The sequence below is a fragment of the Anabas testudineus genome, chromosome 22 (genome assembly GCF_900324465.2).
Source record: "Anabas testudineus chromosome 22, fAnaTes1.2, whole genome shotgun sequence".
Lineage (NCBI taxonomy): Eukaryota > Metazoa > Chordata > Actinopteri > Anabantiformes > Anabantidae > Anabas > Anabas testudineus.
The window spans coordinates 20,656,331-20,676,840 of record NC_046630.1 but is presented as its reverse complement, the minus strand read 5'-3'; the positions used below and the strand labels follow the sequence as shown (position 1 = coordinate 20,676,840).

General features: G+C 39.3%; 1 protein-coding gene across 1 annotated transcript in view; it reads right to left on the bottom strand.

Moving 5' to 3' along the window:
- Positions 1–3,216: 3,216 nt before the first annotated feature.
- The window catches only part of ror2 (receptor tyrosine kinase-like orphan receptor 2), a 31,225-nt gene continuing 13,931 nt past the window's right edge, over positions 3,217–20,510 (bottom strand). Inside the window, exons 2-9 of the mRNA XM_026339877.1 lie at positions 20,272–20,343; positions 12,344–12,631; positions 11,915–11,945; positions 7,604–7,725; positions 7,149–7,463; positions 6,822–7,073; positions 5,757–5,962; positions 3,217–5,474 (exon numbers count right to left, since the gene is read on the bottom strand). Of these exons, the coding sequence (XP_026195662.1) occupies positions 3,990–5,474; positions 5,757–5,962; positions 6,822–7,073; positions 7,149–7,463; positions 7,604–7,725; positions 11,915–11,945; positions 12,344–12,631; positions 20,272–20,343 (2,771 nt within the window). The 3' untranslated portion in view covers positions 3,217–3,989. The remainder of the gene's footprint in view (positions 5,475–5,756; positions 5,963–6,821; positions 7,074–7,148; positions 7,464–7,603; positions 7,726–11,914; positions 11,946–12,343; positions 12,632–20,271; positions 20,344–20,510) is intronic.

Sequence of the window (20,510 nt, the reverse complement as noted above, 5' to 3'; positions counted from 1 at the left end):
CTTGACAATCAGCTTCCATCTTCCGGTCCACTTTGGCTCAAACAGCAAAAGTATGGTGCAATCTAACACCGATAATCCTTGACTTCGGAGTTCACCTCTAATCTCAGTTGTTCTGGGCTCTTTGGTTACCCTTCATATTATCAGATTTTTCAATTCAATCAATTGTCCTCCTGCAACCATGTCCAAGGAAGTTGGCTACCAAACAGGAATTAAGGACCAGTGTAACGACCTTAAACTTCTGAATATGTGCAACTGTAGTCACAGGAACATCAAGCTGCTTGGAGATGGTCTTATAGCCTTTACCTTTAACACATTAACATTGTCTGTAATGTTCTTTCTAATCACCTGAGACAACGCTCTCTTCACCTTTCTTTGTTCAGTGGTACACACCATGATACCAAACAACACAGTACTTTTCATCTTTTTAACAGGCAAGTTTAAGACACCTGTGATGCTACAATCATTTTTATCCAGGGCAGTTTCAGTATTTAGATTTTTTTAATGCTTCTTTTGAACTACAATTGTGATGTCTGATTTTCTGATTTTCTGTCACCATCCATAGTCTCTCACTCACCTGGCCACGAGCCTGCTGCTCAGCTCATTTAATATTCATCCACACCCACTTGCTACTACTCGACTTCCTGTATGTCCATATTTGGTTACCTGACACTCACAGTCTCTCTCTCTCTCTCTCTCCTGGACTTCCGCTACTTTCCAGGTGTTTGTTCTCTTGATTTCACCTGAAACTTGACCCTTATCGGACCTTCGGACTCTGTATTAAGCCAGAACCCTTTTGCTCTGGTTGTGTTTGTGTTTCAGTTTATGACCTGTTTTACCCGTTTTAAGTTTGGATATTCCTATCGTAACCTGAATTCCCCAGAAGCGGTCTCCAGAACCCTCCCGTCGTTACACTGATCCTGAATTTTTATTAGTTTATATGATTCTCTGAATTATATTTACATTCTTGACTTTGACTCTTAGAATCCTCAGCTCCCTGACCCTGCAATTGTCTGTTCTAATCCTCACCTGCTCCACTACAACTCCCAGAATCCTTAGTCTCCTGGCTCTGTACTTACCCGTGTGACTGGGTTTCCCAGAATCCTCTGCTCACACTAACTCCCGTTTCCTGTTTACCTTTTCTCACCTCTTATAATAAATCTTTTATCCAGTCGTAGTATTGCCGTGTCCTCCTTATCAACTGGTCGAGGAGAGAACCCTCACATTTTCACAGTTATTTTTAATCTTTTTTAATTTACTTTACTCAGTTTCACGCTATTTCAGTAGCCACTGTGAGTTTTCTTTCTTTAACAAAAGGGTACCAGCAGTTTTGTCCATGTCTGTTTGTGCATCACTACCAACAGCTGAACAGACCAGGATGAATTGGGGAATATGTCTGTATATATGTGTGTATATGAGTGTTGGCGTTTTTCTGACATACACATTGATTCCAAATGTGGACCATCCACACTCAGGGTCCCCTGGGATGAAATGTGTTTTCTAAATTGTTCTTGATGGTATTGATATTGTCAGGGTGTAGAGAGAAGCACACTGGAACCAGAGAGCAAATAGCAAATTTGTATTTTTGTTCTTTATTTCGAGTTCATACAGCTTTCCATTTTTAATGTCAGCAAATTATCATATTTAGTTTGAGTTTTTCAAAATTTCTGATCATAATTTCCTGCTGCCTTTTCTGTTTTTTTACTACACTATGTTCTGTTTTGTTTTATTCTATTATTGCCATATATAAATGTATATTTACATACAATACACTACATTACATACATGGCCTGCTAATAAACCATATTGTGATGTTGATTCTGATGTTTAAGCCCCTTTTGTCATAAAACAACAAAAAGGCTTAACTGTTAACAGTTATGTGGCTCCATGACCAATTTTTGCAGAAAACTAGGAAATTCCAAATAGTGTAGTTAACTTTTCTTGGCACTGTATATATGTATATTATATAATGGAGAATCACAACATCACAAGATAATAGACTCCTGATCTCGAGAAAACAAAGCTCTTGTGATAACAAGTTAACTTACCTCATTATCTTGAGAAAACAAAGTTTCCTCATGACAATCAGATTATTTAATAATATATATTAATATCATGTCTTAAACAACCATGTCAGAAGACACATTCTGTGGTTGTGGAAAAGGTGTTAATCTGTTTCAGAAGGGTCAAATTATTGGCTTGCATCAGGAAAAGAAAACATCTAAGGAGACTGCTGGAACTACTAAAATTAGGTTAAGAACTGTCAAACGCATTATTAAAAACTAAAAGGATAGTGGGTAACTATCATCTTAGAGGAAGAAATCTTGAATGATTGTGAAATGTTTGTGAAATCAAATCGTATAAACAACAGTAGAGCTCATGGCTATGTTTAAAAGTAAAAGTAAGAGCATTTCCACCATGTGAAGGGAACTCAAGACAAGGACTAAACAGTTGTGTAGCCTTAAGAAAACCACTCAAAAGTGACGATATGATTATCCAGAAAAAAATACTTTAATTTCCATGGGAAAATTAAAGACATTGAACCAGATTTACCCTCTTCCACAGTGATGTGCACATCAAGATAAGAAGAGAGGCGGATGAAGTGATGCACCCATCATGCCTAGTGCCGACCATACAAACCCTTGGGGCAGTGCTATAATCTGGGGTTCCTGCAGTTGGTCAGGTCCAGGTTCAGTAATGTTATGTGCCCAAAGAGGTCAGCTGACTGCCTGAAAATACTGAATGATCAAGTTATTCCATCAATAAATGTTTTGTTCCCTGATGGCACCGGCATATTCCAAGATGACCATGCAAGGATTCATCGGGCTCAAATTGTGAAAGAGTGGTTCAGGGAGCATGACACATCATTTTTAGTCCAGACCTTAACCCTATGAGAATCTTTGGGGTGTGCTGGAGTAGACTTTGCACAGCAGTCCGACTCTTCCATCATCAATACGAGATCTTGGTGAAACATTAATGCAACTCTGGATGGAAATAAATGTTGTGACATTGCAGAAGCTTATCAAAACGATGTACCTGCGAATGCGTGCTATAATGGAAAGCTAAAGTCAGCCTAACAAAATGTGAGTAGTTTTTGTCCCAACGCTACTTGATTGTGCAGTTTACCATTTATTGAAATTATGATGACAAAACATCATCATCAGGTGAAGCACAGAGAGTGGGCACATAAACAAATTTATTCATATGACTTTATTGGATAAGAAAAAACTGCTTAAACACAGCAAATTGTAGTGAAAAAGACACTTTAACTTCAGGCTTATAATTTTTCACCAATAAAACAAAACAACAAATGAATAAAAGTTCAAAATAAAGTACATGAACTAAATCTGTACAACTTTTATTAAGGTTGATGTTATACGTATCAACTTCACATAGAATCAAACATTTATAATTTGCATAAAAAAGCAGATTCAGCTGGATCCTTTGTTTTATTAGATAAGGGTTAAGTTCCAAATGCATTTTTTATTTATCATACATTCTTTTGTTCGATGATTGAATATCACAAGCCACTGAATAATAACCCAAAAAAATTAAATAAAGTTTGTACAACTTGTTTACAAGCAAAACACTTGTCTCCTACTGCAGAAACCTGGACTAGTAAACACAACTGGTGGGTGGAGAGAGTATGATGGTCATCACACTTTTTGCTGACTTAGCAATTCTTGCGGATAGACCAAGGTGACTATACAGAAAGGTGAGGTTTCTGAGATGGCAAAGCAATATTTGAAGTGTTCATGGATAAGAAAATACTTTGGCAAATATATAACATAATATGAACAAAATCTGTACAGTCTGCTAAATGTTTGACACTGGGGTTTTAAGAGGAACCAGCATGAGACACACATATATATGTATATATATCTCTATCTGTGTGTGTGTATAACCTCAGAAAAAGAATTCAGTCACAGTTGTGTAAAATTGTTCTCTTCACTTTATGCTGCTCAGGATATTTTTGGCAAGCAAATACAGCTCTACTGTCCTTCAAGCAGCACTAAACTTGGAATTGTGTCTGACAAGTGGACTGCTAACTCATCAGTCTCTGGAGGATCACTGTCACCTAGCAATTGTGTCTCAGACACCAACAAGTCATGGTTTTGGTTGAGCTCTTCCTGAAATGCCCTGTCAGCCAAAGCCTCATCATTGGTGTTGGAATCCTCATTTAGTAAAGCTGCTTTTTCTGTGACAGAAGTGTTGGAAGGAGCAGTGGTGACATAGCCTGTAGATGTGGAACCACTGCCACTGTGGTGAGAACCAGCTTTGGTATGTATTTGTGGAGGGTGGTGGATCTGCTGGTGCGGCATGGCCATGGGTATTTGCATAGGGTAAAAGTTCTGCATGTATGGGTAAGCTGACATGGGGTGATATCCATTAACAGAGATGTAGAGCTGTGGAGGAACCATTGGCCGATGCATTTGACTTTTCATAGGCATGAACTGGGGCTGATGGAATGGGGAGCTCTTTTTAGGACTGGTGTAGCGTGATGCATTTGCTGTGCTAATGCTGACGTTACTAACAGGGCTGGTACTGAGAGAGCTGGTCTGGGTTGTGTTGCTGGTGCCAGAAGTCTGAGCAGAGCTGGTATGGTTGGAAAGATTCTCCCAAGAGCGCAGACGGGTGTGGATGTCTTTAAATCGAGGCCTTCTTGCTGGGAATTCACTCCAACACTCCAGCATAAGGGTGTAAATCCAAGCTGGACATTCATCTGGGCAGGACAGTAACTGGTGGCTGCGGACCATCTCGATCACATCCTGGTTGGAATAGCCACAATATGGCTGTAGACCATAACTGAAAGTCTCCCACAGCAACACACCATAAGACCAAATGTCAGAGTCGGTGGAGAACTTGCCATACATAATAGCTTCTGGGGACATCCAACGAATGGGAAACAAGCTTGTCCCCATAAGATTGTAGTAATCAGCAGAGTAGACATCTCTGAAAAGGCCCAGATCCAGGATCTTGATGCTAAGTTTGTCAAAGACCAGAATGTTTCGTGCAGCAAGGTCTTTGTGGACTATTTGCTGACTGGAAAGGTACTCCATTCCTGCAGCAATCTGGGTGATAACATGAAGAAAGTCAGCTTGCTCCACTGTGGATTTCACTGTCTTGTCGTCATCTGTGCTGCCAACATCTGAGTTGGGGGAACGCATCACCAGATACTCATGAAGGTCACCAAGGCTGGAGTAGGTAAATATCATGCTCACAGGCTGCTCTTTGGTGACAACACCAAGCAAACAAACAATATTTTGGTGTTGTATGTGAAAGCGGAGCATGGCTTCATGGCGAAATTCCTCACAGAGTGTGGCATCCACCTTGTCTTTTAATGTCTTGATGGCCACCACCTGTGACTGTTCACCAGGTGAGGCATATAAGTGGCCCTTATAAACCTTTCCAAACCGATCCTCACCAAGCTCCTCCACAAACCGCACTGCTGACATGCTAATCTCCCGCAGCTTGGCCTGCAGCCACAAAGCAAAAAATAAAAATATGTGTCATCAAAGTGCAGTAAACCAACAATAAAACCTAGCATAGTACCTCAACACAAGAATATAACAGGTTTTCATTCAGTCGTTCTTACTACTAGGTGTTCAAACTAAAATCAGCATATTCAACATATCTTTTATTTACATGGTATAAAATGATCAATACATTTCTGCTTAATGATTTAGCTGAATGTAATTGAAATTGAAGTAGGACCTTCACCAATGAGCCTCTCTACTGTTTGTGTGTGTGTGTGTTACCTGTTTTTTTTGCTGGTTGAGGAGAGAGAGCTCCATCTCCTGGCTGGGTGAACTTCCAAGCTGGCAGCGCGGTGGTGTGTCAGTTGAAGCCTTTTGCTTATTGCGACACATACAAACCAGAAAGAAGAGGCAAGCAATGACCAAAGGGATGGAAATTGCAGGGATTAGAATGAAGAGGACCTCATTCCTGGGGATCACTCGAGGCTCTGGAGAGAGTAAGATATTATACATCACAGTGAACAACAAAAAGTACACGTGAAAACAGCTTAAAGATGTCAGAACAACTAACAGAAGCTAAAACTGTTTACAGATGTGAGGAATTTCTACACTCCTTAATCATCAAATGTTTTTTCAAAATTTGTGTATTAATTAGAGTATTGAAAAAAAAAACACTGAACCTGTTTATAGCTTATGGATAAGTAAGTAACACTAAACTCTGCTGCTAAGCACATGTTAACAAAAGATCCTCATTTGCTGTGGTGCAATGCATTTGCATTTGCAGTGTCATGGGGTTGTGAGCATCCTCAGACATAATGTGTTTAGTGTTACAAACGGGGCAAAAACGGGGGTAAGTACAAAAAAAGGGTTTATTAAATAATCTGTCCAAAAACAGGGGACACGAGGAATCAACAAGAAAATGTTATCTCACTCACACTAGCAAATACTACAGTCTGTTGACATACAGTGTGTTTACATGCACAGGCTTTCTCAAGTAAGCTGATTCCTTAACTGTCATGTAAATGAGAATCCTGGTTATTGTAATCTGGGTTGGGCATTAGAGAAAACCTGATTTCCCCATGTAGATTTCTACCAGAGAACTCTGCCACATAACCAGGTTTCTAATTGGCTTTTTAAAAGAGCGCATGTGCAGGACAAAGGCGGATGACCCTTGTCTTTCTACTATTATCAGCCAAGTTTTGAACCCTAGTCTCCCACATGGATGGTAGCAATCTTACCACTACACTATCCACTATCAATAACCTGGACATTACTACTATTACTACTACTAACTACTTCTACGAGTAGTAAATATTAAGCATACACTCATTTCCATAGAGTACTTACTGCAGGGGGGGATATCACACAGGTCCACTCTGACCTGAGGGTTCAAGGTGAAGCACCAAGGTGCCTGCATCTGACCTCCAGGGTTACGGCAGAAGTTGTGGCTTCCAAAGAGCTCGGGTTCCTGTGACAGGTGGTGGCTGTGAGGGTACTGCGCGCTCCATGGCTGACAGTGGTGACCTGATTTGGTGATGCTGACTGTGCCCTTATAGTCAGCTCCACTTCCATTGTAGCAGGTGTGGTCTAAGGGGGAATCTGGGAGCCACATGAAAATGTTACTTTTATTTGTCATGCACTTCATCAGCAGGGTGTTTCAATTATTTCACCTACTTGGACCCAGCTTCTCTGGTGGAACACCTATCCTCATACAGGACGCAGCATCAGGGGTGCCTGATCGTGGCAGCAAGTGGCATGTGGGAAGCTCCAGCTGCATAAGGATCATGGGATTGGATCGGGCGATAGCGTACTCATGGCGACACAGGTTGTTTTCCAGGGCCTCACACTCATCTCGACAGAGCTGACGCCGCAGAGGGCCCCGAGAACCCTCATCACACAGAGGGAATACATAGTAGCAGAAGGATGGGATGGCAAACCTGGAACACTGATCCGATAGGTGGGTGGAGGTGCCAATCATGGTGAAAGCCGCTTAAAGAGAAAAAATATAAACACATACTTTTTTCTACATGTGTAAGTAATCTCATACATCTTTAGTAAAAATTACTGTATACACATATTTGATGGTACATGTTTAAAGGCCAGTTGATTTATTATTATTTTGTTTTTACCTGTGATACGGTTTTCACTCTCCCCCTGCGTCTGCAACGACTCAACATAGATGCTCTGGTTGCCTATAAAACGAGCACAGGCAATCCCTCTGTATGGCTGGCAGAAACCTTGTTCACGTGACCTTAAAACCAAAAGTAAAAAACAAATTACCTACAAAATTACCTGCATTTTCCCAACATCACATCCATTCAAAAGGTCTTCTTCGTCCTCCTCATCTTCTTCTATGAAGAGAGGTAGAGCCTCCTCTTAAAATCATATACAAAAAACTTTTACTACCTTAAGATGATTGCTTGCACACTTAAGACAGCACCCACAATGTGAAAAGGAACAAAAACACACCCCAAAATAATTGAGCTAAGTTTGGCTAATTTAAGGTCAAGCAAGAACTCAAGGAAAAGGTATTTTTTGTGGTACAACAGGACAGGGGTGTCACTGTGTGTATCACTGAAGTTCATCTTGTCAGTCAGTCAGCTCTCTAACCAGACAACTATGGATGTGCTGAGTGAGCTGGATTCTCATTCCATATAACATAGGTATGTAAGAGACTCCTATCATGTTTTATAGTACATGTATAGGGAATATGTCTGTGTGTGCACGTTTCATACACTCAGTAGCTCGTCTGTCTCCATCTAAATATTTGCCTTGCTCACATACACAGTTGATAAATTGCAGTCTGATAGTGGAGGAAATTACATTCTGTAGAAAACACGAGCTGGTAGGAAACTTTCCTGGGGTTTTGAACAATAACACTTGGCATAGGTCCCCTATTAAAAAAAATATCACCAAAAGACATCAATGTACCGCTTAAAGATACACTAAACACTGGAACTCTACATGGTGTATACTGAAAAGTAATACATTGGAATAAAGCATCACTATTGACCTTCAACAACTTCAACTATTACATTTAGATTTATAGTGTGAAAACAACTTAAATCATTTTGTCAACATTAGTAATTGAGACCAGTATAATGATGATAATAATGACACACTTTATCGATGCCCTTGGGGAAATTGTTGTTTGGACAGCTGCAGTATATGACAGCACCACTGTGGGGTTTCAGTGTCTTGTCCAAGGACATTTTGACACATATCCACCTGCCTCTCACCCAGTTGGGATAGGCTCCAGCACTTCCACAACCCTTAAGAGGACAAGCAGTTTGGATAATAGATGGTAAGAGATGAGACTTAAAGTCAGTTCACTCTGATCATCAGTGGGTCTGGGTCACAGGAGGCTTCGACAACACCTTTCAATGTTATGATATGTATATTTCTACTAAAAACTATTTCAACTCAGTGTGTGGAGTTTGCATGTTCTCCCTGTGTCTGTGCAGGTTCTCTCCCGGTTCTCTGGATGTAACCCCCCTCCAAACACATGCATTTTAGATTAATTGGAGACTGTAAATTGCCTATCAGTGTGAGTTTGAATGTTTGTCTGTCTCGATATGTCTGCTCTGCAATGGATTGGCAACCTGCCCAGGGTGTACCCCGCCCCTAAGAAAATGGACAGATGTTTTATTTATTTTGACTTCTTCTTTTAAAACAAACAAGTCTAGAAAGCTTCAGTGACTAAATAGCTTGATATCTGGGCATGTGAAAATACTGTATAGTCCAGTGCATGTAGGTTTGAAGGATATAGTATAAAGTGTTCCAGGATCTACTTTATCTTTCGTTATGACAATTGCAAAGTAAACATTTAATATAAGACATTCACATTTAAAAGTGTCACCAACAAATGTGCTCTATATCCATTTCTAATCTGCCAATTAATTTGTTTTAGATACAGTATATAAATTATACACATAAATGTATGTCTACTGCAACACAGAAAAGCAACAGTTATTCTATCATTGCGACTCCCAGCCATAGACTGAACATCTGTTGCTGCCTGCTGACATGGGCTTTCTGAGGGAAATTCAATTCATTGGACATTTGGAAAGGCATATGAAGGCAATGAATTCCAAAGAATTGTCTGTAGACCTCCGTCACAGAATTGTATTAAGTTAGTGATGGGTACAGAAATATTTCTGCAGCATTGAAGGTCCCAATGAGCACAGTGGCCTCTATCATCAGTAAATGGAAGAAGCTTTGAACCACCAGGACTCTTCCTAGAGTGGGCTGCGTGGCCAAACTGAGCAATCAAGAGAGAAGAGCCTTAGTCAGAGAGGTGACCAAGAACCCGATGGAAAGAGCGCTCTGTCTCAACTATCTCCACAGCACTCCACGAATAAGGCCTCTATGGCAGAGTGGCCGAAACCATTCCTCAGTAAAAGATGCATGAAACCCTGCCTGGAGTTTGCCAAAAGGAACGTGAAAGACTCTCAGATCATGAAAAACTAACTTCTTCTGTTTTCTTCTGCAAAGAAGAATGGGGAAACTACCTAAAAATAGGTGTGCCAAGATTGTAGCATCATACTCAAAAAGACTGGCTGTAAATGGTGCTGAAGGTGATTCAGCAAAGTATTGAGCAAAGATTGTGAATACTTATGTACATGTGATATTTTTTTCATTTATTATTTTTAATACATTTGCAAATATTTAAAAATAAAACTTCTTTCACTTTGACATAAGGTATTTTTTGTAGAATTCTGATGAATGTAATGAATTTAATCCATTTTAGATAAGGCTGTAACATAACAAAATGCAGAAAAAGGTAAACGCTGGGACTACATTATGGATGCACTGTATTCAGAATTAGTTGGTTATGACTCAGGACATAAATAAGCATTCTTTCCAGTTCAGTGCAGGCCTGTCCAAACCAAAAGCTAGTGTCTGTTAGCTGAGGAATCTATTCTGAGTTCCGTTCCAGTGCGTCAAACCCACAAGACACTGAGAAAACATCTGCCTGGCCTGTTACCCTCATCGTTTGGTTGTATTAGTCACGCTGCAGCATAGCACAGGGTCATGAGCATTTCTAATAGTCATTTCTAAGCAGTAAAGGTATGAGTGTTACCATGTCTTTGCATGCCTATTTTAGCTTTAGACAGGCACTAGTTAAATGAAAAGCAGAAGTATTTGTTTCTACATACCTGAACATAAGTAAGCAAGTAATTCCGTCTACAAACTACTCAGTTTTGGTATTTCTAAAATCTAATCTAGACTCAAAATAAATGTCATTCCTGACCACAGGACAACTGTAAAACCTAAACATAATCCCAAAACAAACAGTATTTCAGATAATTTCCAGACTTAAAAGTAGGTAACTGTACAGTATAACCCACCCGATGTTTTGACAGATGATAACATCATCAATACATAATAACCTGACACAAAAACAACTACTCATAAAACAACCCACACAGATGGGCTGACTGGTCCTACCAATCAACAGTACCAATGATTGTTCATAAAGCAGCTTTTGTGGGTATTTTCTTTTTAGAGAAAAAATCAGAACAATGTTTTTGCACAGGCCATGTTCTACAGTATAAATTAGTAAAATCCTGTTGCCTTTTAGTTAAATTAGTTTAAGAAATAAATCAAATCCTATGCATGTGAGACCTTGCTCACAGATCTTATCATGACAGTTTTTTTTATCATAATCATGATCCACAATCTAAATCTCGATTTTGAAATGTACTATAGAGTGCTGCCATATTTGCAATAGAGTGAAGTTATTCACCATAGCCATATATTGAGGTGACTGCAGAGGTGACAGGGGTGACAAGATTGTTCTTGCTTAAAAATGAAAAAATAAGCAGTACACAACAGAAGGCTTCTTAAAACACTATTAGATGCTGCTAAGGTACAAAGCAAATTAATAACGTATGGAGTAAAGCTTACAACTTACAAAAATACTTAAAAATGGCTCTTATTCTAATTTATTTTCTAAAAGTTACTTTGTTGTTAAAATGATTTGAAATCTAAAGGTAGTTCTGGATTATTAACATAATAATAACACACTTTCACTGGGAGGTTCTGATGTCAAAACTGATGTAAGATCACCTAATGCTTTAACTAAACAAGATGAAGGAGAAGCTTCAAAATGCAGATGTAATGTTTGTATTATTGTGACTTCACAGGGTGAATATTGCCACTGTAATATTTTGCTATTATAATTACTTTTTAAAGTAAATGTTGTGTTGCATTTAAAAACAGCAGACAGAGTTTTAAAAGGAATTTGTTGCCATTAAATTACATCCATTGCAAGCGCACCAAATGTTTGTCTTTGAGAATGTCTTAACTCAGCAACTTATAATTTTTTTAACACATAATTAATGCAATATAATTGAAAAAATATAACATTCATAGTTATATTGCTATTAACTGTTTATTCACACATGCTTTAATATTAACAGATGGTGTTCACTTACGATTCGCTGGGGCCATGTGTGGGCATCTGTCCTGTGAATCCAAAAACAAAAATATAAGTAAACAATGGTTACAAGAACATAATTTATACTGATTACAATCAGTGTACACAGATGAGTACATAGTCACATCGCTCCTTTTTACAGTACTGTCTGAATTTTAAAAATACAAATTGAAGAGTGACTTATTGAGATGTCTATGGGGCACTTTGTGCTGGTTTCAGTTTTAGCTTGACCTGAGTTTAAAAATGAGACTATGTGTAATGATCTCTCATATAATTTAACTGCACATCTCAGCTGAGTGGTAGAGTGGCAAGTGTCTGCAGTCTTTGTCTTGTACATGTGCTCCTGTAAAAAGCTGATTAAAAACCCAGTTACATGTATACATGGCAGAGTAATTGAAGTCCTGATGAGCCATGATGTGAACCATACCTAGTTTGACGTATAGGACACCTGTGGCAGAGATGACCTTGAGTGAGTTTGAGGCGACACACTGATAATAGCCTGTGTCTGTCGTGTCCAAGTCTTGTATGCGGAGCTTGGATCCTGCCTCTGTCTTGCGGATAGTTATGCGCCCATGTTCCTGGACCAAAGGGGCATCATTCTTCAGCCAGCGGATGGACGGTCGTGGATTTCCTGCCACCTTGCAGTGCAACGTGGCTGTCTGGCCCTGGAAGTGGGTGATATTGTTGACTGGCTCTTGGAACTCCAGGAAATAACCTTGAGGAGATGAAAAATATGGTGGTTTAAATATAGAAGGAGGAATAGCGGAAGTGTGGTCAAGAAACCTGATATAATAGAGCATAGTGTCATAGCTCTGACATCGGCTATCTCATTCATACATCAAAGTCACGGGATCATCAATCAGATAATGTCCATTTATGTTCATGATACATGACACAATACAGTCATTTCAGTACATCATAGCCATTTCACACTTGCTGATCCACTCATGCAGCCGCCTTCACGCTCTCAATCTCCTGCTTATGTGTTACATGGTATTGGCACTGACAAAGATTTAGAGTTTTCACTTAATTCAAATCCTCAAACAAATGCTAAGAAAATTTTAAGCAGTTTTCCTCTGTTGAAACTCAACTTTTGTGTCTGCCACTTGAAAAAAAATTAGAGTTAGATGTATTTTTGGGACAATTGCCACAACTCAGCCTGGGTGACATCAAGGAGGTTACTCAGACATAGATATTTTGAGTTACGTTTGATGTTTTGTTTCGCATATGGGGTGGCCCAAGCTTGTTTAAATGTGGTCCACAAAGTTCTGTTGTAAGTGATGTCAGTGAGTGACACTGATTCTCAATATAATTAAACTGAAAAAGCAAATAGTAATAAACAAGGACTGATTATCCAAGGCTGAGAACAGTATTTATCTTTGGCTGACAAGGATATGTAGATTACACAAAACAAACATTCATGATGAGAAATGTTTTCCTCTCGTTGAGTCTGTCATAATCCCAGATTTTGTGTGCTTTGTAAAAACTAAAGGATGTTTGTAAAAGTGTTGCAGTTCTTCTCTTTTGTATCAGTGTTCCGATAGGCCAATAAGAGTGTCTACTAAACAGTAAATTGTGCTTGAGTAATTTCTTAATTAGGCTGTTTCTGAAGACTGGTCCCTGCAACAGACTCAAAACAAAACTAACTTCTTCTACCACCAACAAAAGAATGACATCTGTACAGAGAGAGACACAAATGTACAGTGATCAAAACGAATTCCACACTCAGACAGCACACTATATACAGTGGTAAGTTAGTTAAAAGTTAACTGGAGTCAGGTACTAGCATACCTGGAGTCTAATACATAGTAGTAGCAGTACTAAGGTACTACCAGTAGCACTATGAGGTTTTTATGGTTGTTCTCAATAAAGACATGAAAGATCAGATTTTGTTTGTGCTCATGTTTCATATTTTATCAGATTTGGTAATATTCTTGAGTTAGATGAAGGTCAAATCACATTTTATGATAAATTAATACAGAAAACCACAAAATTCAAAAGGTTCACACACCATATAACAGAGACAGCTCACCATATAACAGGGAAAACACACCATATAGAAGAGACAGCTCACCATATAGCAGGGAAAACACACCATATAGAAGAGACAGTAACCATTTTGTGGCCTAGTTCTGATGTCACTAAGAGTGTTATTTTTCTCCACAACAGACTCAAAACTAAACTTTTACTACCAACAAAATGACATCTGTAAGGAGAGAGCCACAAATGCACAGCTGAGTGCTCAAAACAAATCCCAGACTCAGACAGCAAACCATATGGCAGAGACAACACACTTAAAAGATAATAGAACTTAATGATAGGCTATAACTGGGTAGAATCGGACCGTCACACCATTTCTTTATTATATTGCAAATAACAATATTGGCCATGATAACCATAACTTTTTAACCATATTGCTCTAGTAACCCTAGGGTAGGGGGTGTGTGTGGAAATAACAATAGAGCTGAACCCAAATCTAACCTTGTCTCTATAAAAAAACACTAAGCGCCACCCAGCAGGAAGTGGGTAATGACAATAATAACTTCCTTCTTTGATAGTTACAATAAACAAATAAAAAACTTCAGAGGTAATCAAACATAATCACAGTAACGGTTGTACTTATCACACCTTAAGTAGGAATAGAAAAAGGAAGTAATTTTCTTCACACATTTCCTCTTAGCAAAGTAGTCACAAAAACCTAATGCTGGCCCCAGCTCTTCTTCCAAGAACTTAGAGAGCAAAAAGAACTTGAGCAGGATTTAAGTGTGGCTGACAGCAGATTATACAGAGGCAGACTAATGTAGACCCCAGAATTGTTTGAGTCAACAGTTGGTGGCAATCCAGCAACCTTTTAGCAGAGGAAACAGTTCTGGAGTAATTTTCCAACTGTATTGTGAAGCTCTGTGCTGACAGTATAGAGGCCAGCTGGTATTTTTGTTTGTGTTGTTTTACTATTGCTTTTTTTCTCTGTCTTTTTCTCTCTTCATCTGAGTGGTCTCAGATGAAGTCTTCAGTCAGTCAGAGTAACAGTGCTGATTTAAGTGTCTTGATGGGACCTCAGCACTGCAAAGCTGACATAGGAATGTTTTTACAGTCGCTGTGCACAGACAATGATAAACACACACACACACACACATAAGTTCCCTGCCTATTAGTACAACTAGCTGCTTTTTGAGTGGCTGCCAGGCTCTGGAGTTGACACAATGGAAAAACAGGGATGTGCCCAGCCTCCCAACCTAGCTACAGCAGAGTCCTCTGCAGAGCAGGCTAGAGCTGAGTGATGTCACCACGCAGCCCTTTAATTATAGCATCCTCATCTTTCATTAAAGGATGTAATGCATTTGTCAAAATCAAAAACATTAACAAACCTCGCCAGTGTGGGCAGTGAGCCATTTATATTCCTCAATAATCTCCCATGTTAACAATCTATAATAATATATAAGATAAAATAGACTTTATTACTCTCTAAAGGGAAATTCACATAGAAGTCATGCAACGCAGTGAGCTGAGCTGTCCACTCCAGGTACTTCTGGTAGGGGATGGTTGGTATATTATAGGTTTTTTATCTTTTTCTGTTTGCGTTTTGCCACCACAGCCTCTAGTGAGTCCAACCTCATTCCATTCACTGAACAAGCTTTTTGCACCTGTTTGTCCAGACGCCTTGCATTGTTTTGTTTTATGCTGCCTTCTAAGCAAATTGCAGAGCAAAACCAGGTGTACACCTAGATATTTGTAGGCTGGCACCACTTCAGTGTTTACTGGATGAGGAGGGGGTTTAGACATTTGAAATCCACCACCATCTCTTTGTTTTTTAAATGTCCAGTACGAGGCAGTAAGAGGCAGTTTTTGTGACTCAAGTAGCTGAAGAAGTTTATCAGTCCTATGTACTCCTCTTCCTGTCCATTCCTGATGCATGCAATATGCATCAATTGCAGTTTCATCAGAGTACTTCTGAATGTGGCAATGCTCCGAATTTTACTTGAAGTCTCCTGTGTAGAGTAAATTAAGTCAAGTCCTGTGCAGCCCCAGTGCTACTTAGAACTTTACCAGAGATGCAGTTCCCCAGCCTGACCAACTGTGGCCTTTCTGTCAGGTAATCATAGTCCTTAAGCGGCCTAGAACATACACCATCTAGGGTTGATGCCTTCCCACAGCACAGTCCTTGTAACTGCAGTCTGATCCGTTACCGTGACACATGGTGGAGCATGCTCAGGTGATATAGGGGGCATAGCTGCAGGGGTGGAGTTGTACACAGGGGTAGGAAAAGGAGTTGGAGTATATGGAGGAGGAGTTGGAGTAGAGGGAGGAGGAGACAGCAACTTTCAGATCTCTCCAGATATGTTAAATAGGATTAAATCTGGGCTCTGGCTGGGCTCTGGCTGTGTGCTTAGGGTCGTTGTCCTATTGAAAGATGAACTGTCGCCCCAGTCTGAGGTCCAGAGCACTCAAGGATGCCTTTATATATTGCTGTATTCATCTTTACCTTAATCCTGACAAGTCTCCCAGTTCCTACCGCTGATAAACATCCCCACAGCATGATGCTGCCACCACCATGGTTCGCTGTAGGGATGGCCTGATGGCCAGATACTGAATTTCCCACAGATGGACTCCAATAAAGTTGTTAAAACATCTCAAGGATGATGAGTGAAAACAGGATGCACCAAAGCTCAATTTTGAGTGTCATTGCAAAGACTGTGAATACTATCTGAATGCACGTGTGTTTATTTAAAATAAACATTTTTCACTTTGACATTATGGGGTATTTTTTGTAGATTTTTAAGGAAAGTAATGAATTTAATTTATTTTGGAATAAGGTTGTAACATAAATAAATGTAAAAAAAAAAAAAAAAAAGCACTTTGAATACTTTCTGGATGCACTGTACCTTCTCTGGTGGGACAAAATGGAGAAAAATCCAGTCATGTATGAGGTGTGAGTCACATGGTTAAAATCTCCTAATATTATAATGAGGACCTCAGAATGTTGAGTTTGTATACTGGCAACAGTCTGACTTCACATGCAACATTAGCATTTGCTCTTGGTTGAATGAGTTAAGAGTAGTAGTATTGCGATGAATGAATGTATTGTGAGACTAAATGCCAAAAGCTCAATGTCCTGACAAAATATCCTCTGACAGTAAAATGACCAGGGTTATACCTGATCATCTCTGTCTGCTTGAACATCGTAAAATTAGGCACATACATCTAAGACTTTCGTTTTTTTTGATTCAGCCAGGTCTCATTGAAACACGTCAGACTACACTTACAAAATTCTCTCTGGGTCCTAAACAGTTCCTCCAGCTTCTCTATTTTGTATAGTATTGAGATGACACTTTCCATGATAATAGATGATAGGAAAGGTTTGTATCTGCATCTCCTAGCCTTTAGTTTAGCACCAGCTCAACATCCACAAAGAGACCTCCTCAGCTTAGCTGGAATTGGGTGATATACTCCAGGCCTGCACCATTGTAATTAAAGGAGATCATCGCTTGTGTATATTCTAGACTTTGCTGCCAACTGTGAATTGCCAACCATTCTGAAAAGTAGTGCATTATAGTGTCATGATTTTTTTACTTCCTGGCCCATGTTTTTATTTTGAATTTCATTTCCTGTCCTAGCACTGTCCTCGCATGTCAAGCTTTCCTTTTTGCTTTTCCTCATTGTTTTCCAGTTTGTCATGTTATCTTCCCTTTACAGGCAAGTTCCTCATCCAGTACTGACTTGCCAGATTGTCAGTGTTAATGCTGCTTTCCAGCCATCCTAGCTTCATCACCTTACCTTGACTCTTGCCCTGTATTTCTGGACCTTGCCCTTTGTCAAGGCAACCTGCCTCGTTTTTTAGACCTTTGCTCTTATTTGGATTAACCCCTGGATTACGGACTTTGTACCTTTGCCATTGTACATTTTTGCCTGCTCTTTTGCAGTGCTTTTATGTTTTTACTTTTCCCAGTCTTTACCACAGCTGTTGTTTCCTTCTGTTTTTGTATTTCAAGTTTTGGTTTTTGATTTGTGCCACGCTGTGTGTCTGGTTGTTTTTTGTTGTCACTTTGTTTTTGTGCACACTGATCTGTGCCTTGTGCCTAATTGTTACTTGTTACTTGTTACCTGTTTTCTATTAGGGGTGGCTGTGGCTCAATAGGTAGAGCAGTTGGCTGCCAATCGCAGGATTGGTGGTTCGATTCCCGGCTGCCACGTCACATGCCAAAGTGTCCTTGGGCAAGATACTGAGCCCCTAGTTGCCCCCGGTGAGTCAGGTCAGCTGCATAGCAGCCATCGGTGTGTGAATGTGTGCGTGCTTGTGTGTGTGAATGGGTGAATGAGAAGCAGTGTAAAGCGCTTCGAGTACCAGCTAGGTAGAAAAGCGCTATATAAGTGCAGTGCAGACCATTTATTACCTTTGTTCCCTTGCCTAGTTATAATTTCCTCCTAGTTATTTCTGACAATAATTTATTTTTGTATTTTACTTGAGTCTGGCATTTTGACCTGGTTCATTACAACCTCACCCTTACATATAATGTATTAAGGACAATAACAAACTAGTTGACAACAGCAACAATCAACTCTAGGACTAATCTTAATCACTGCCTCTAGAAAAACTGCAAACACCTGGTCTGAACATTCTGTGTTTATTGCAGTTCCACCACTTTTAGAGGGGACTGTATGCACAGCATTTGCATGGATACATGTTTCTACATGATCTGAGCCAGGTCGGGATAAAAAATGTCAAAAATAGATTAGGGTTTCTAAAATCTGAAAGTGTTATAAGCACACTTTAAAACAGTCTCCCTTGTATTTATTCTGGTCTGGTGTGACAAGACTTAATCCAGGGTGGTCTGCATGGGATTTAATTATCCTCCATCATTTCTCCATCATTGATTTTTAAACTTCCTAGGCTGGCAAGTTGTTGTCAAGTAAATCACTGAAACACCACAGCCATGATGCTTGACAATTACACAATGGCACAATGTTTTACTTACTCTTACTGCTACTTTAGTATACTAGAAAAAATTATCTAATAAATTTCAGGCTGTGTGGGAACCCTGTACCAAGCAGTGGAAGTAGTCATCAAATGTTTGGTCAAAAATGTTACCTAAAGGCACCAGCAGTACCAGTGTACCAAAAATTAGGAATTACCATGTTGTTCATGAAACGACAAAATAAACTGTGTTACCATCAAAGGGTTTTAAAATGATCAGTTTTCAGTTAATACACTTGCATTAGCAAACGTACTATTGTGCTATTGGAAGATAGTACTAATGTTTGCCGATGCCTCTGTACGTTTCTGTAAATATTAATTTAGCTGTTTTCGGCTACAATAGTCAGTACAATATTTACAGTATTGATAATGTCTACAATGTATTTCTGAATCTGATTTTTATTCACACACTGTAATTTCTATGTGTGTTCAAACATTTGAATAGTAGTGTACTTAGTCTTTTATAAAACTGAACTAACTACTAGGTTTGACATTTCGGAACTGTCCTCATATGGTAACAGCTGGCCCATAAACACACAATGGTTACAATTTACGTGTTACAATGTAAGTGTTCTGAGTCAAAGCAGTCTTACTCATCAGCAGAGGTGACAAACTTCAAGTTGTTGATAGAACCACAGTATAGAGATCTAAGGTGACTTATTGGTGGATGTTATTCACGTAAAAAAAAAACCATGATAAGACGTGTATAGCCAGAGTGCTGCAATGTTTGCAAGAAATGTTAAGTTATGGACATTTAGACCCATATAAATGCAATGCTCAGATTGAAGCTAGTGGTTGTATTAGATCAGAATTTTTCTGGTGACATAGCCTAGAATGCATCAAGTCCTTGTGTGGATAATGTTTGGGACCTAAAACATAAACACAGACCTACTCTGTCCTTTAATGTGTTTAATTTTAACACAGACAAATCTGTAAAATGTTCATTTGGTAAGTTACCCATTAAATGTAACAATTTGTAACACTAAACTCTAGTGGGCTATGAGCACTTTCAAAAGAGAGATGAGATGTACTGTGCCTGAATGCCTCACAACACAGATGACCTACAGTCTGTGTTTTCCCTGAATGCCTCACCAGAGCTGAAGCTAACTGAGAGCTCATGCTACACCTTCTATAAAGACACAGTACTACTTTCTTAACATACAGCCCACAGACAAGCAAGATGAAGGTGATCATGCTACAAGAAATATTACATTTCAATGAGCGCTGTGGTTCTGTGTTCACAGCCATTACGCAACTTGTACATCTTCTGAGGAGAATCGTCTGAGTTTTTGATTTTTATATTGATCAAAATAAATACTGTACAGCAAATTACTAAATAGTGAGTTTCACAGGTAATAACTCGAACAGTTCTTTATTCTCACCTTCAGCTGTAGGTGCAGCACCACTCTGGGCTTCAGCCAAACTATCTGTATCCTCCGAAAGACTGGGATCAGCTGCAGGAACAGCAAGACAAACAGTAAGTCTCAAAGGAACTATACCATCAGCCATGTTGTGCCAAATAAGAACAACTCAACCAAAACCATTACCATTCATGTTACTGAATGTAATTTTGCAAACATTTTGTACATAAGCAAATCCCTACCCTCAGTGGATTAACATG